This window comes from Pleuronectes platessa, chromosome 20 (genome assembly GCF_947347685.1).
Source record: "Pleuronectes platessa chromosome 20, fPlePla1.1, whole genome shotgun sequence".
Lineage (NCBI taxonomy): Eukaryota > Metazoa > Chordata > Actinopteri > Pleuronectiformes > Pleuronectidae > Pleuronectes > Pleuronectes platessa.
In genome coordinates, this window is record NC_070645.1 from 20,957,264 (window position 1) to 20,974,763 (window position 17,500).

The 17,500-nt window shown below is 48.2% G+C and overlaps 2 protein-coding genes across 2 annotated transcripts in view; one reads left to right on the top strand and one right to left on the bottom strand.

Moving 5' to 3' along the window:
• Window positions 1-12,448, top strand: part of LOC128425768 (piezo-type mechanosensitive ion channel component 2-like) — a 29,421-nt gene extending 16,973 nt beyond the window's left edge. Inside the window, 25 exon segments of the mRNA XM_053412550.1 lie at window positions 2,787-2,875; window positions 2,964-3,029; window positions 3,201-3,313; window positions 3,605-3,806; window positions 3,884-4,050; window positions 4,160-4,665; window positions 4,802-5,107; window positions 5,177-5,278; window positions 5,367-5,523; window positions 5,626-5,808; window positions 5,884-6,061; window positions 6,418-6,517; window positions 6,592-6,739; window positions 6,828-6,915; window positions 7,012-7,138; window positions 7,325-7,483; window positions 7,589-7,736; window positions 8,986-9,174; window positions 9,251-9,343; window positions 9,565-9,731; window positions 10,052-10,168; window positions 10,362-10,441; window positions 10,599-10,812; window positions 10,973-11,114; window positions 11,242-12,448. Coding sequence (XP_053268525.1) covers window positions 2,787-2,875; window positions 2,964-3,029; window positions 3,201-3,313; window positions 3,605-3,806; window positions 3,884-4,050; window positions 4,160-4,665; window positions 4,802-5,107; window positions 5,177-5,278; window positions 5,367-5,523; window positions 5,626-5,808; window positions 5,884-6,061; window positions 6,418-6,517; window positions 6,592-6,739; window positions 6,828-6,915; window positions 7,012-7,138; window positions 7,325-7,483; window positions 7,589-7,736; window positions 8,986-9,174; window positions 9,251-9,343; window positions 9,565-9,731; window positions 10,052-10,168; window positions 10,362-10,441; window positions 10,599-10,812; window positions 10,973-11,114; window positions 11,242-11,343 — 3,943 coding nt within the window. The 3' untranslated portion in view covers window positions 11,344-12,448.
• A 1,248-nt stretch (window positions 12,449-13,696) lies between these two features.
• tmem200ca (transmembrane protein 200C, genome duplicate a) overlaps window positions 13,697-17,500 on the bottom strand; it is a 6,282-nt gene continuing 2,478 nt past the window's right edge. The window contains exons 2-6 of the mRNA XM_053412169.1: window positions 15,844-15,999; window positions 15,316-15,529; window positions 15,080-15,213; window positions 14,170-14,669; window positions 13,697-13,944 (exon numbers count right to left, since the gene is read on the bottom strand). Of these exons, the coding sequence (XP_053268144.1) occupies window positions 13,697-13,944; window positions 14,170-14,669; window positions 15,080-15,213; window positions 15,316-15,529; window positions 15,844-15,944 (1,197 nt within the window). The 5' untranslated portion in view covers window positions 15,945-15,999. The remainder of the gene's footprint in view (window positions 13,945-14,169; window positions 14,670-15,079; window positions 15,214-15,315; window positions 15,530-15,843; window positions 16,000-17,500) is intronic.

The window sequence follows — 17,500 nt, forward strand, 5'->3', positions numbered from 1 at the left end:
GAACCAGGGAACACACAGAGAACCAGTTAAAACACAGAGAACCAGTTAAAACACAGAGAACCAGGGAACACACAGAGAACCAGTCAAAACACAGAGAACCAGTCAAATCACAGAGAACCAGTCAAATCACAGAGAACCAGTCAAAACACAGAGAACCAGTGAACACACAGAGAACCAGTTAAAACACAGAGAACCAGTCAAAACACAGAGAACCAGTGAACACACAGAGAACCAGTTAAAACACAGATAACCAGTGAGAACACAGAGAACCAGTGAGAACACAGAGAACCAGTCAAAACGTAGAGAACCAGTGAACAAACAGAGAACCAGTTAAAACACAGAGAACCAGTCAAAACACAGAGAACCAATCAAAACGTAGAGAACCAGTGAACAAACAGAGAACCAGTTAAAACACAGAGAACCAGTCAAAACACAGAGAACCAGTCAAATCATAGAGAACCAGTGAACACACAGAGAACCAGTAAGACACAGAGAACCAGTGAACACACAGAGAACCAGTTAAAACACAGAGAACCAGTGAACACACAGAGAACCAGTCAAAACACAGAGAACCAGTGAACACACAGAGAACCAGTGAACACACAGAGAACCAGTTAAAACACAGAGAACCAGTGAACACACAGAGAACCAGTCAAAACGTAGAGAACCAGTGAACAAACAGAGAACCAGTGAACACACAGAGAACCAGTTAAAACACAGAGAACCAGTCAAAACACAGAGAACCAGTCAAATCATAGAGAACCAGTGAACACACAGAGAACCAGTGAACACACAGAGAACCAGTGAACACACAGAGAACCAGTGAGAACACAGAGAACCAGTTAAAACACAGAGAACCAGGGAACACACAGAGAACCAGTCAAAACGTAGAGAACCAGTGAACAAACAGAGAATCAGTTAAAACACAGAGAACCAGTCAAAACACAGAGAACCAGTCAAATCATAGAGAACCAGTGAACACACAGAGAACCAGTGCACACACAGAGAACCAGTCAAAACACAGAGAACCAGTGAACACACAGAGAACCAGTTAAAACACAGAGAACCAGTGAACACACAGAGAACCAGTGAACACACAGAGAACCAGTGAACACACAGAGAACCAGTGAACACACAGAGAACCAGTCAAAACACAGAGAACCAGTCAAATCACAGAGAACCAGTCAAAACACAGAGAACCAGTGAACACACAGAGAACCAGTCAAATCACAGAGAACCAGTGAACACACAGAGAACCAGTTAAAACACAGAGAACCAGTGAACACACAGAGAACCAGTCAAAACACAGAGAACCAGTCAAATCACAGAGAACCAGTCAAAACACAGAGAACCAGTGAACACACAGAGAACCAGTGAACACACAGAGAACCAGTCAAATCACAGAGAACCAGTGAACACACAGAGAACCAGTTAAATCACAGAGAACCAGTGAACACACAGAGAACCAGTGAACACACAGAGAACCAGTGAACACACAGAGAACCAGTCAAATCACAGAGAACCAGTGAACACACAGAGAACCAGTGAACACACAGTGAACCAGTCAAATCACAGAGAACCAGTGAACACACAGAGAACCAGTTAAATCACAGAGAACCAGTGAACACACAGAGAACCAGTGAACACACAGAGAACCAGTCAAATCATAGAGAACCAGTGAACACACAGAGAACCAGTCAAAACACAGAGAACCAGTGAACACACAGAGAACCAGTCAAAACACAGAGAACCAGTGAACACACAGAGAACCAGTGAACACACAGAGAACCAGTGAACACACAGAGAACCAGTGAACACACAGAGAACCAGTCAAAACACAGAGAACCAGTCAAATCACAGAGAACCAGTCAAAACACAGAGAACCAGTGAACACACAGAGAACCAGTCAAATCACAGAGAACCAGTGAACACACAGAGAACCAGTTAAAACACAGAGAACCAGTTAAAACACAGAGAACCAGTGAACACACAGAGAACCAGTCAAAACACAGAGAACCAGTCAAATCACAGAGAACCAGTCAAAACACAGAGAACCAGTGAACACACAGAGAACCAGTGAACACACAGAGAACCAGTTAAATCACAGAGAACCAGTGAACACACAGAGAACCAGTGAACACACAGTGAACCAGTCAAATCACAGAGAACCAGTCAAAACACAGAGAACCAGTCAAATCACAGAGAACCAGTGAACACACAGAGAACCAGTTAAATCACAGAGAACCAGTGAACACACAGAGAACCAGTGAACACACAGAGAACCAGTGAACACACAGAGAACCAGTCAAATCACAGAGAACCAGTGAACACACAGAGAACCAGTGAACACACAGTGAACCAGTCAAATCACAGAGAACCAGTGAACACACAGAGAACCAGTTAAATCACAGAGAACCAGTGAACACACAGAGAACCAGTGAACACACAGAGAACCAGTGAACACACAGAGAACCAGTCAAATCATAGAGAACCAGTGAACACACAGAGAACCAGTGAACACACAGAGAACCAGTCAAAACACAGAGAACCAGTTAAAACACAGAGAACCAGTGAACACACAGAGAACCAGTCAAAACACAGAGAACCAGTGAACACACAGAGAACCAGTGAACACACAGAGAACCAGTGAACACACAGAGAACCAGTCAAATCACAGAGAACCAGTGAACACACAGAGAACCAGTGAACACACAGAGAACCAGTGAACACACAGAGAACCAGTTCCTGGTGCTGGTCTGACCTGAACTACTTCCTGTCTGCCTCAGGATGGAGAGGATCAAGTCTCGACAGCAGAAGTTCCGCAGAGGGAAAGACAAGATGCTGAGTGTCCCTCAGGACAGCTGCCACGGGGACGGTCTGTAAACAAACATCATCTGTCCTCATGCTGACAGACAGACACACAGCTGTCAATCACACAATCAGCTGTTGTGTTTGATTTGTAGGTCCAGAAAACCAGAAGGGTCAGAAACAGAAGGACTGGTGGAGGCCCTGGGTGAACCACGCCTCAAGTGAGTCACATGACCTGGGACATCAGCACCATTCACTCCCACGTGTTTATTCAATTCAACTTTTTTTGTATCAAACCAAATAATAACAGACATAATATATAGATACTGAACACAGTGCAGCTCTGAGAATATTATATCTGTGCCCGTCTGTCCATACCTGTCTGTCTGCAGTGGTGAGGAGTGGGGACTACTACCTGTTTGAGACAGACAGTGAAGAAGAGGAGGATGAAGAAAAGAAGGTGGAAGAGAAGAAGGAGGCGGAGCCTGAGAAGTCCGCCTTCCAGGTTCGTCTCGATGACGACCACATATATCTGTCACGGAAGCTAGGGGGCGCTAAAGAGCCAAAATCAGGCAGATTTTATATTATATGTTTAGACAGAACAAACGCAAGATTCTGCTGAAAAAGGATTAAATAAGATAATAATAATACAAATCTTTATTAACACAACAACGAAACAGAAGCGACGGGTCAAACCTCCTGAGGGTTTATCTTAAATGAACTCAATGAATCCCTGAGTTCACTTAACACCAACAAACAATTGACACGATGTGATGATGATCTTTGTTTCCATTAGTTTGTTTACCACGCCTGGATAACAGATTCCAGAACAGCAATGAGAGCTCGAAACAACCAGAAGAAACTGTGGGAGAAGAACTCTTCTGAACGAAGGAGCAGGAAGGAGGAGAAGAAAGGAGGCGACGCCTCCGCAGCTGGAGTCTTAGAAGTGACGGAGGAGACGGAGGATGGTGAAGAGGAGGAGAAAGAGGAGGGTTCAGGTAGCAGATGTTATATAACCTCAAAGTGTCTCTTGAACATGTGGGTCCACGGTGAACGATGAGCTGCTGTGTTTCAGACACGGTGCTGCATCGAGTCTCCAACACTCTGCGCTTCTGTTGGGTTCTGCTGTCGGCTCTGCTGGACTCTCTGACTGCCTGGCTCAGCGGCTTGTGTCAGGAACACGTTGACATCTCCACCGTCCTCCGTATCGAGCACTGCATGCTAACACAACAGGCCAAACAGGTACACACCCAGGACTACAGATCCCTACTGGGGGGTGAGCTGTGAACTACAACAAAGATGGAGGACCTGCTTCCTGTTTATTCTCCCTCTTATTTGTTTGGTTGATCAGGGTAACTTGCCCACGAGAGAGGCAATCACCGTTTACTACGAAGAGCAGATGATGAAAACATCAAGAGAGTCGGGTCTGGACTCCAGTTCCCATGATGCAACAGTGAGAGGAAGAGAGGGGGGAGGAGATGAAGAGGCAGGACGTCCTGATACAGATGAAGAAGAAGCTGGAGCTCAAACAACCAAAGAGAAAGAAGAGAAACTCCAAACAGACTCAGACGATGAGGACGATTCACATTCTGAACTAGAACCAGGACTTGGATCAATCGGTTCAGACCCGCATCCTGAAACTGGATCCGAGGAGGACCCAGGTGGACTACAGACCCCAGTTAGTCCACCTGAAACAGAACCAGAAGCAGATGGTCATAATGAACCAGGAGAAGATGTCCCAGAATGCATAGAGGCTAAAACCAGCCAAAGATCCCGACCCAAGCTGTCCAGGATGGAGAGGGTCCAGTCTCTGGAGTCCTTATCGTCAGAGGAAGGAGAGATCGGTCACACATACAGGTGGGCTGCTGCAGCCACATCAGAAACTCATATTCATAATGATATATTGATCACGTGTTATGATTCTGTGGGAGCTTAGCTTAGCATGACTCAGTTAGCAACCTGTTTTATCATGTGCCTCTCTCTGTTTGAACAGCTGTGAAGATTGGAACCAGCCACTTCCTGTTGACACGCAGCCAACACACACCTTCACTAGCACCTCCTCCCTCCTCCTCCCCCCCTCCTACAGCCTCGCAATCGGGCTCGACCTCCAGGAGGAGGAAGTGAGGGAGACGAGGGGGGATGGACAGAGGAGGAGGAGAGGGGAGGCGGAGTCAGGATTTAGGAAGTGGCTGCTGACTCCCAGTGAAACCAACGACCTTCTGTTTGACTCGGCCTCCACTTCCTGTCCGCTGACATCTCGAGCTCAGGATCTGACCGCGAGCGAGCTGCTGAGGAACAGGTGAGGACAGGTGAGTCCACAGATCCCCCCCGACAGCTTCTGGAGCTCAGCACTGTGTCTGTGTTTCAGGACCTTCTATGATGACGAGCTGGAGGCCTCAGACCGGTTCTATGGAACTCAGCCTCAGCTGCTCCAGCTGTGCTACGCCCTCTACAACATCCTGGCAGCCAGGTCAACTTTCATCTCTTAATACTGACACAAGCAGGTTCTCAGAAGTTCAGTGAGTTCCTCAGTGTAAACCTGGTTCCACCCCCGGCAGGTCGGAGACTGTGTGTTACCTGGTCATCGTTCTGAACCACATGGTGTCCGCCAGCTGTCTGACATTGGTTCTTCCAGTTCTGGTGTTTCTCTGGGCGATGCTGTCCGTCCCTCGACCCAGTAAGACCTTCTGGATGACGGCCATCATCTACACTGAGGTTTGTTTTTATTCTTTATTTCTTTATATTTTGAACATTAATAGTTTATACATATATATAACTGGTTCTACTGTATATCTGCCTGTGTGTCCGTGTCCTCAGGTTACCATCGTCATCAAGTATTTCTTCCAGTTCGGTTTCTTCCCATTTAACCAGAAGCTGGAGGTGGACCGATCCAAACCGTTTCACCCCCCCAACATCCTGGGAGTGGAGAAGAAGGAAGGCTACGTCCTGTACGACCTGCTGCAGCTGCTCACGTTGTTCTACCACAGAGCCACACTCAAGGTAAAGTGATTCTACCAAAGAACTGAACTCCAGGTAAAGAACTCTGATTGATAACCGCTGGCTCCTCCTCCACAGTGCCACGGCCTCTGGGATCAGACCATTAGCCTGGAAGCCGACCCGCTCCGTCAGCTCAACAACCAGATGGACTCTGCTGACTCCTCCTCCGGCGACCGGGGCGACCACGCCAACACACTCCGACGGCGAGGCCGGGGACGAACGCGCTCCAGCTCCACCCAGCTGCGCTCTCCTGCAGGTAGAATCAAACACACCCAAAAACAACAAGAACCAATGAATGTTTCAGGACAGAGGTCAGAATCTGAAACGGTCAGATTTCAGACATTTGAAGATTCAGGTTCCAGACGGTAACGTTCATCATGTCAGCCCAACGTCCCATCCCCTCTCATGATCGGTCTGAGACCAGGAGTGGATCATTTCTATACATCAGACAAATCTGTGGCTCGAAGATGAAACCAAAGCGCTGACCCTGTTGGAAATATCTGGAAGTAAAAATAAAAATGCCGGGGGGGCACTAAGTCAGGCTTCAAGGACAATTTCTTATTATTCACATTTAATGAAAGATCTTAAGTGACTTTGAAAATGTGTTTTCAGGCAGTGTGAGTTCCAGACCTCAGCAGCTCAGCAGGTTGGATCTGCTGCTGCAGAAACTCCGAGAAGTTTCCATCAGAGTCCAGGAGGTCTCTGTTAGCAGGTACGCTAACACTGCCGTTAACTCTCTTTGATTCGTGTTGACAGAACACTCACCACCATCTCTCTCTCTCTCAGGTGTCTGTCAGTTTACCGTCCGGTCGGTCAGTTCTTCAGAGCTCTCGTCCAACCAGAGTACAGCGCCGTCACCGACGTCTACGTCCTCATGTTCCTCGCAGACACCGTCGACTTCATCATCATCGTCTTTGGCTTCTGGGCTTTTGGAGTAAAGTCGGTTTCATTAAACATATTTACGAATATTTCAATCTGAGCTGAAACTTTACTCAGTTTTATTTGATTCTAATGATTCGTAGAAACACTCGGCGGCTGCTGACATCACTTCCTCCCTCTCAGAAGATCAGGTTCCTGAAGCTTTCTTGGTGATGGTGTTGATCCAGTTTGGTATGTCCTCTGTCGTGCTGTCTCACCTGTGTGTCTGTTCATCTGTGTGTCTCACTGCTGACCTGTCTCACTGTCTTTCTTACTGTCTGTCTGCAGGGACCATGGTGATAGACAGGGCTCTGTATTTGAGGAAGACAGTTTTGGGGAAGTTAGTGTTCCAGGTGATTCTGGTGTTTGGGATCCACTTCTGGATGTTCTTCATCCTGCCGACTGTCACCGAGAGGTAACTAACCCATCCCTGAGACTAGTCAACAACATAACTAAGGTTAAACTGAGTTGATGAATAAGTCCAGTTGAACCAGGTTGAAAGTGAGTTGTATGGTTGGTTTGAAGTGGATTTAAGTTAAGGTAATTCAGCCTCAGTCTCACAAACACAAACGTGAACGTCCATGTTGTTTCTGTTCTCCAGACGTTTCAATCAGAACCTGGTGGCTCAGCTCTGGTACTTTGTGAAGTGCGTGTACTTTGGTCTGTCGGCCTATCAGATCCGATCTGGTTACCCAACACGAGTTCTGGGAAACTTCCTGACAAAGAGTCACAACTACCTCAACCTGTTCCTGTTCCAGGGGTGAGTCCTGCCCCCCCTGAAGCCCGGCCGCCTAGCTTAGCACAGTGACCTGAGAGGATGTAGCTAGCCCTGTGCCTGGTTCTGTCTCCACCTGTCGGCCTCTAGGTTCCGCATGGTTCCCTTCCTGACCGAGCTGAGGGCGGTGATGGACTGGGTCTGGACCGACACCACTCTGTCTCTGTCCTCATGGATCTGTGTGGAGGACGTTTACGCCCACTGCTTCGTCTTAAAGTGCTGGAGGGAGTCAGAGAAGGTGTGTGTGTGTGTGTGTGTGTGTAGCAGGGTAAGAAGTGTGTGTGTGTGTGTGTGTGTGTAGCAGGGTATGAAGTGTGTGTGTGTGTGTGTGTGTGTAGCAGGGTATGAAGTGTGTGTGTGTGTAGCAGGGTAAGAAGTGTGTGTGTGTGTGTGTAGCAGTGTATGAAGTGTGTGTGTGTGTAGCAGGGTATGAAGTGTGTGTGTGTGTGTGTGTGTGTAGCAGTGTATGAAGTGTGTGTGTGTGTAGCAGGGTATGAAGTCTGTGTGTGTCTGTGTGTAGCAGGGTATGAAGTGTGTGTGTGTGTTTAGCAGGGTATGAAGTCTGTGTGTGTGTGTGTGTAGCAGGGTATGAAGTGTGTGCGTGTAGCAGTGTATCATGTGTTTGTGTGTAGCAGTGTATGAAGTCTGTGTGTGTGTAGCAGGGTATGAAGTGTGTGTGTGTGTAGCAGGGTATGAAGTGTGTGTGTAGCAGGGTATGAAGTGTGTGTGTAGCAGGGTATGAAGTGTGTGTGTGTGTAGCAGGGTATGAAGTCTGTGTGTGTGTAGCAGGGTATGAAGTGTGTGTGTGTGTAGCAGGGTATGAAGTGTGTGTGTAGCAGGGTATGAAGTGTGTGTGTAGCAGGGTATGAAGTGTGTGTGTGTGTGTGTAGCAGTGTATGAGGTCTGTGTGTGTGTGTGTGTGTAGCAGGGTATGAAGTGTGTGTGTGTAGCAGTGTATGAAGTCTGTGTGTGTGTAGCAGGGTATGAAGTGTGTGTGTGTGTAGCAGGGTATGAAGTGTGTGTGTAGCAGGGTATGAAGTGTGTGTGTAGCAGGGTATGAAGTGTGTGTGTGTGTGTGTAGCAGTGTATGAGGTCTGTGTGTGTGTGTGTGTGTAGCAGGGTATGAAGTGTGTGTGTGTGTGTGTAGCAGTGTATCATGTGTTTGTTTGTTAGCAGTGTATGAAGTCTGTGTGTGTGTGTGTGTGTAGCAGTGTATGAGGTCTGTGTGTGTGTGTGTGTGTAGCAGGGTATGAAGTGTGTGTGTGTGTGTGTAGCAGTGTATCATGTGTGTGTGTGTAGCAGTGTATGAAGTGTGTTGTGTCCTCAGAGGTACCCTCAGCCTCGGGGGCAGAAGAAGAAGCGGGTGGTGAGGTATGTGTGTGTGTGTAGCAGTGCATCATGTGTGTGTAGCAGTGTATGAAGTGTGTTGTGTGGGTAGCAGTGTATCATGTGTGTGTAGCAGGGTATGAAGTGTGTTGTGTCCTCAGAGGTACCCTCAGCCCCGGGGGCAGAAGAAGAAGCGGGTGGTGAAGTATGGGATGGGCGGCCTCATCGTGCTGCTGCTCATCTGCATCGTGTGGTTCCCGCTGCTCTTCATGTCGCTCATCAAGTCCGTGGCTGGAGTCGTGAACCGGCCGCTCGACATCTCTCTGACCATCACGCTCGGAGGCTTCCAGGTAGGAGCGCCGGTCCCGCCTCACCTGTGTTGTTGGATGAGCAGCACTGTGACCAGTGTTGTGTTGTTGTTTGCAGCCCATCTTCACCATGAGCGCCCAGCAGAACCAGCTCAGGGACTTGACCCAGGAAGACTTCAGCTCCTTCGTCAGCTCCTACAGTTACACACCTGTAAGTTCTCCTGTAAACTACTAAGTCTAATTGATGCTTCCTGGTATGTACAGAATTGAATGTGTACGTCTCAGACGTACCGACCATCTCTGCATTTATACTTCCAGAAGGTACGTTTGCTATTAGCAGTAGCATTAGCAGTGTTTACAGTAGTATTAGCAGTTTTCTAGCGTTACTCCTAGTTACACTCTTGCAGTGACTCTGTGGCGTGTGTTTCCCAGAGTGCCTTGCAGTTCCTGGAGGCGTACACACGTGAGGACGTGACGATGGCGGAGCTGCAGGGCAGCAGTAACTCTCTGTGGACCATCAGTCCGCCCAGCAGACAGTACCTGAGCCAGGTGCTCAACCTCCACCACTTCCCCATCACCCTGTCCTGGACCGTTCAGAGGTTTGTTCTCATGATCAATAATCAAACATCCATACCGACTCCTACCTGATGATCTGTGCAGTGTGTGTGTGTGTGTGTGTGTGTGTGTGTGTGTGTGTGTGTGTGTGTGTGTGTGTGTGTGTGTGTGTGTGTGTGTGTGTGTGTGTGTGTGTGTGTGTGTGTGTGTGTGTGTGTGTGTGTGTGTGTGTGTGTGTGTGTGTGTGTGTGTGTGTGTGTGTGTGTGTGTGTGTGTGTGTGTCTCTGTCTGTGTGTGTGTGTTTCTGTGTGTGTGCTGCACGTCACTGACCATTCACCAGTTGAATAAAGCTTCTTGTAAACAGGAACCTGAGTCTGGGAGCCAAGGTGGAGCTTGCATCAGGTAAACATGTGACTTACCTGGACAATGAGACTCGCCTGGAGCTGATCGAGCTGCTGAACGGGACCAGGACACTTCCTGTGTGAGTACGGGGGGGGGGGGGGGCTGAAACACTACAAACATGACCGCCACCATTCCCTCTAACAACTCCTGTCTGCTCGATGCTAAGCTAGCTGATGTAGCATTGAGCTGTTGAGATCAGATGAAAGTTTCTGATGAATCAGCGAAACATTAAACAAACGTTAATTAAAAGAGTTGTGTGTTTGTGTTGTCAGGGTGATACAGGATGTGCTTCCATGTTTCATCCGCGCTCCGAGCGACTCCAACGCCAAACCAATCCAACAGCTCTACACAGGTTTGAGCCTTTTTACGTTGATGCAAACACTTGTGAGTCTTAGTTCATGACTTTGTTACGAACTTTGATTTTAGATCATTTCACATATTTTTTTGTTATAAATATGTTTAATCCACTCCTCCAATCACATAGCTTCTCTTTCCTCTTGTCCAATCAGATGACCGCTACAAGGACATCTTGTTGGCTCTGGAGAGGTCGACCAATCAGAGTAGAGAGGTCCGGGAGTGGTGGATTGTCGACCAACCGGCCGACAGCTTAGTGCCAGTTCAGGGCGGGGCTTCCCTGAAGGACAAGAGGGAGGCGGGGCTTCAGCTGTTTGTGTTCAGTGATAAAGTCAGTCCTCCGAGTCTCGGCTTCTTGGCTGGATATGGGTAACTATTACCTTCTGAAGTAATAGATTACTATTACCATATGGTCACTAGAAACACAGAGTACTATTCCTTCATGCAGTAATTATTACTATAGTAACAGTAAGTACTGAAGTAGAAATGAAAAAGTAAAGAAACAACCCCCCCCCCCCCTGCCCCGCAGCATCATGGGATTGTATGCGTCAGTGGTTCTGGTGATCGGGAAGTTCGTCAGAGAGTTCTTCAGCGGGATCAGTCACTCCATCATGTTCGAGGAGCTGCCCTGTGTCGACCGCATCCTCAAGCTCTGCACCGACATCTTCCTGGTACCACGTGGCATCACCACATTATAACCCGCCTCTTCTGGGGTGGTCATCTGATTGGATTTTTGTGTGTTAGTTTGATGCTTGAATGTGATTGGCTGACATGCTGCGATGTGATTGGCTCTTTCAGGTGAGAGAGACAGGTGAGCTGGAGCTAGAGGAGGAGCTTTACGCCAAACTGATCTTCTTGTATCGATCGCCTGAGACTCTGATCAAATGGACACGTCGATGACATCATCATCAGCTGACTCAACATGTGGAACCTTCGGGATCGTTCACCAGATGTTCTCCAGATGTTACTGCAATGGCCAAAGGAACCATCAGGCTGCAACTCAAACATGGACGTCAATAGAAATTTGTTGAAAGGTTCACCTGAGGGAACTCACCTATTAGCCAGGTGACCAATAGGAACAGCTTAGAGGCGGAGCTAAGGCCGACGTTGACCTTCTATTGAATCTAAACTCAGGACAGTCACACAGCAGGCAGTGTTTTTACAGTATTATTTGTGCATTATGAATAACTGCAGGGAAACTTCACATCCTGGAGAAATGGGACTTTTTAGTCGTGGAAAACCACACATGAAACAATGTTATGGAAAATAAGAGACTGAAACTGATCAAAACAAATCCAGAGAATCCAGAACTTTTAAAGGTGTCATAGTAGGAGCCATGTTTACAGGAGGGGGCGGATTACAATATAATGATCGATATATAAGTAGAGATTAATATTCAAACACATTAATATCTAAATATTTATATTTTTTATCAATATGAAGTGTTGTTCAGAGTGTTGTTAATCTATGTGAGGTCGACTCTCGTCAGATCTACATAAGTCGTACCAGTGGCTCTGTATCCTCCTTCATTAGCAGTAAATCGTGTCGGTTCAATGTTTGATTCCTCGTTGTATCATAGGTTCGTTAGCTGCTTGTTAAAAACAAACTTAAATCCAGGACCCAATTGAAACAATGAGGGTGTAAGTTGTCCCGCCCTCACAGGTAAGGTAGCTGGCACTGTGAACACGCCCACCAATCAGAAGGAAGATGGTGAGAACAGCTGTTCACAGACACACAACAAAACACTGGAATCACACACAGTTCATATTTATTCCACATCGACTCCTAGTGACAGAAAACTGGAAGTGATTCGGATCGATGTAAAATAAGTAAGTCGTTTTACAGTGAAGGTGTTGACTGATGATGTCACTCTCACCTGACCGATGATGTCACTGTCACCTGACTGATGATGTCACTGTCACCTTACTGATATTTACCTGTAAACTCAGTGTCCTGTGAAAGAAAATGTGAAAATGTGAAAATAAAAGATTGTGTTTACGTCAAAGAGTTTCAGACTCATAGAGCCTCAGAGTCAAAGAGTCAGAGTCAAAGAGTCAGAGTCATTGAGTCCAAGATCAGAGTCAAAGAGTCACAGATTTAGAGTCATAGAGTCAAAGAGTCACAGTCAGATGGAAGCTGTAACATCAGGAAACATTGGAACAAACCTCAAAACACCATCATCAGGTTCATGAGTTGTATTAAGATTCACTGATGAAAATGTTTTTTCAGCTTTTATCTGAAGCTTCAAACTTTAAAATAATTGTCTGTTTTGTGCTTTTCACCTGAAACAGTTTGAAGTGGAAGAGGTTGTGAAGCTACAACTTTCACTTTGACAACAACGAATCCGTTCAGATCCTGAAACCTTTTAATGAACCGATTTAAAGTCACAGTTTATTCAAGTTTATAAAAGATGAACTCATTCTGCTTTAAACCCTGAAACACAAACATTGTCTGGTTGTAAATGAATCATGATTATTGTATGTTTTCATGACAGTTTATGTTGTTCACTTCTGATCAGCTGAAGGTTGAAGGAGCAGTGGTTTATCAGCGCACACTTCAACTCCCTGACCTGCAGGTGGAGCTATGGGTTTGAAATGTGGTCTTCTTATGTCACTGTTTCCTGCTGTTTTCATTTTCTGTCAGAGTTTGAATCCCTGCGGCATCTTAACGAACGCTTCCTGCTGGTGCAGTCTGTCCAATCGGATCAGCTCATATTCATGACATCACACTTCCTTGAAAACAAGTTCCAGAATGAATCGACTTCAAACATCTCTACAAATGACAGCAGGGCTTCACAAACCTTTTCTGGGCCCCTGGGAGCCCCTGAGCCAACCAGACCTTCAGTCCTGAAGTGTAGTGTTACAGTGCTACCACAAGAGGGAGCCAGAGAAGAACAAAAACTCCCTCTTCTGATATTTTTCTATAACAAAACTAATAAATGAATGTTTATAACTAATGTTGAATAACCAGTGGAGATGGATGAGCCTGGGGCCCCTCAAAGAGCAGAACCTGTCATGGCTCCAGCCGTCCTCTAGGTGGCCCCAGGGCTCCACATGAACACGAATTCGTGAAGGATTATTCCTGCGATCATTCTTTTGTCTGGAAGACGCCTTGTGGCTGCGAGACGTTAGCAACCTGTAATCATCATCTTCTTCATCGTGTGTTTAAATAGAGACACTGATCACCACTAGTAACAGTTTGTTTTGATTTTAGATCCAGAATCTTTGCGATGTCACGATGACAACATTAAAAGTCACGACTGCAGAGTTGTAATGTCAGCTCCTGATTGGTCATCACCTCTCATCAGCTGAGAGATCATCCTCAGCTTCTCCCTGTTTGAGTACTTCCTCTGTGATGTCATTTCCTCTGACTTCTGTGAGGTCACAGGGTGTAATGATGTCATCTCTGTCGACTCAAATGATGCAACCTCTCCGTGAGTCAGCTTCCTGTAACCGATGGTGAGGCTCCCGGTGGGCAGGCTCTGCCTTCTGCTGGGAGGATCTTTCATCGGGAGGGAGGAGGGGGAGAGCAGGTGAGACAAGTAGGAGAGAGACAGGTGGGAGGGTGTGAGGGAGGAGAAGGAGAGGAAGAGGGCCTGGGAGCCTCCGGGTGCTCCCCTGTGGAGGCAGGAGGAACTGCAGGAAGCTGCTAACGGCCCCTCCGGGAGGGGTCGGGGTGAAGGGGAGGTGCAGCAGCTTAGTGGGCGTGGTAGACATTTATCCTCACCTCCCCCTGTCCTGGCCCGGGCTGAGTGCCTCCGGCGGGGGGTGGCGGGGGGCGGGCGGCGTAAAGGTAAGGTGAAGAAGCTGAGCCCCCCCCTCTGTAGGGGAGGGGGCAGCGGGCTGACGCTGGTGGGGAGGGGTAATATGTGGGAGGAGTCGCCGAGGGGAGGGGTATTCTGGTAGATACTAAACACAGAGCCTCCTCCACCAACCCCCCCCTCCCTCCTGCTCGTCAGGGACGCAGGGTAAGAACTGGGTTTACCGTCCAGGCTCTTTGATTGGACGTAGTTAATGAGACCATTGAGGGGATTGGTCGAGGAGGAGGGGTGTGGTCGGCGGAGGCTGTGGAGGTCGATAACGGTCGAGTAAATGTCTCGCAGGTTGATGACCTTCGTCTTCTTGTCCCGGACCTCGTGAAGGACAGCGTTCGCACAGATGAAGAGAAAAATGCCAATGCCCATGATGAGAGGACCGAAGACCTTCAGCCTATCAGAGTACAGATACCTGCAGACAGATTGAACACAGCCAATCAGATTACAGAACCATGTTAGGGTTCAGTACAGCTGCTTCAGACTGAGCTCCTCAGTTCTCTGGATCTTCTCTGGAGGATCTCACTCAGTTCCTCCTCCTCCTCCTGAGCTCCTGTATAAAGTGTAAATCCAGGAGCAGTGTGAACAGCAAAGGATCCTCCACTGATTCACTGAGGGGGGGGGGGGGGGGGGGGGGGGGAGCTTCTAACACGGGACACAAACATGAAGAAGCTAAAACAAATTTCTCTGGTGAACCATGAGGAGGATCTGCTGCTGGGCTGCTCAGCTGTGAAACACAAACTCTGGAGAAGCTCTGGAGACGATTCTCTGGAGCTAAGTCTGAAAACGGTTGATGAGACTAAAGTTTGGAATCACTTTTCTTACCTGTCCAGAAAATCGTCCACAAAGCTTCTTGGAAGTTGTTGCCTCGTCCTATTGATGGATTCCGTCTGGTTCAAAGTGTCGTCAGCTCCTCCCCCTCCCTCTTCTCTCTGGAGCTCCTCCCCCCTCTCTCCTCCCTAGAAACAGACAGATCTGGTTTCAAGCTGCAGCGTCTGGGTGGAGGTTCACTTTCAGTGGTGGACTCTTGGTTCTGTCAGGTTCCTGTAACTGGATCTCACCTGAGTAGGTGCAGGTGTGGAGCTGATGGATGACACTGAGGCCATGGCAGCGCCCTCCTGTGGCTGAGCTCTGAACAACAGTCCGTCTCGGGGCCAATAGCCCAGAGTCGCCATGACCACCCCCCCGAGCAGGACTAGCAGACCGAGCGCCGCCACGAGACCCGACAGCGAGCACAGCTTCAACTTCCCCTTCACCACCACCACCTCACTCTTTCTGAGGGGGGGTAGGAAGTGACATCATTACCTGCTGTGTTTGTGTGTGTTCCTGTACTAACACCTTTGTGAGGACCACTTTAAGCATAGACCAAACAGAATGAGGACACTTTGTCTGGTCGTCACTTCTCTAATGGACTGTTCAAGGGTTAGAATTAGGTTTTAGTTTAGATTAGTCATTTAGTTTGGATGGTTGAGGTGAGGGGCTAGACAATGTATAGTGTCAGTGAGTGTCCTCACTAAGATAGAAGTACAAACATGTGTGTGTGTGTGTGCGTGTGTGTGTGTGTGTGTGTGTGTGTGTGTGTGTTTCACCTCCTCTTCTTGCTCTTCTTCTTGTGTGTGTGTGGTTTGTGTGTTTTGTTTGAGTCCTGACGCCGGGCGTTGATTCGCAGGAGACCGCCAGTCGCGATCATCACTATCGACCAATCACACAGCAACTCAGCAGGCTAAGCCCCACCCACCACCTTCCTGTAAGAGAGACACCAGCACACGAGCGTTTGATCTTCGTTAAATTCATCATGAAATGTCAGAAACAAATAGTCACATTCTTAATAATCAATAAAATCACATTTTAACTTCACTGTCACTTCAGCTGGTTCCATGGAAACTGATAAAACAATAAGTTCAAACTCAAACAGGAAACTGATTAAACATCAGAGTGTGTGCAGACAACAGTTAAACTCCCACAATGCACTTGTCTCGGCTCAGTGTGTGAACTACACTTCCCATGATGCACTGCAGCTCCTCAGCAGGGGAGGCTGACTGGACTCTTATTCATCACACATCACTGTATCAACACTGATCAATACAATATAGACAATATTGATGATCAATATTTGACTGGACAACAAATGATATTGATGAGTATCAGTTAGACACGTGAAGTTTGTGTTCAGAGCAAACCGATCAGTGAGACAGATACGGATCAATAACAGGGAGACAGAGGGAGAGGGACAGAGACAGAGAGACAGAGGGAGAGGGAGAGAGACAGAGGGACAGAGACAGAGGGAGAGGGAGAGAGACAGGGACAGAGACAGAGGGAGAGGGACAGAGAGGGACAGAGAGGGACAGAGGGACAGAGACAGAGGGAGAGGGACAGAGAGGGAGGGAGAGAGAGGGAGAGAGACAGAGGGACAGAGGGAGAGGGACAGAGAGGGAGGGAGAGAGAGGGAGAGAGACAGAGGGACAGAGGGACAGAGAGGGACAGAGAGGGACAGAGACAGAGGGACAGAGGGAGAGGGACAGAGAGGGAGGGAGAGAGAGGGAGAGAGACAGAGGGACAGAGGGACAGAGAGGGACAGAGAGGGACAGAGACAGAGGGACAGAGGGAGAGGGAGAGAGAGGGACAGAGGGAGAGGGAGAAGGACAGAGGGAGAGGGAGAGAGACAGAGGGACAGAGACAGAGGGAGAGAGAGGGACAGAGGGAGAGAGACAGAGGGACAGAGAGGGACAGAGGGACAGAGACAGAGGGACAGAGGGAGAGGGAGAGAGACAGAGGGAGAGGGACAGAGGGACAGAGACAGAGGGAGGGAGAGGTAGAAGGAGACAGAGACAAAGACAGAGACAGAGGGAGAGGGACAGAGACAGAGAGACAGAGGGAGAGGGACAGAGACAGAGACAGAGGGAGAGACAGAGGGACAGAGGGAGAGGGACAGAGACAGAGACAGAGGGAGAGGGACAGACACAGAGACAGAGGGAGAGACAGAGGGACAGAGGGAGAGGGACAGACACAGAGACAGAGGGAGAGACAGAGTGACAGAGGGAGAGGGACAGAGACAGAGACAGAGGGAGAGGGAGAGAGACAGAGGGACAGAGACAGAGGGAGAGGGAGAGAGACAGGGACAGGGACAGAGACAGAGGGAGAGGGACAGAGAGGGACAGAGAGGGACAGAGGGACAGAGACAGAGGGAGAGGGACAGAGAGGGAGGGAGAGAGAGGGAGAGAGACAGAGGGACAGAGGGACAGAGAG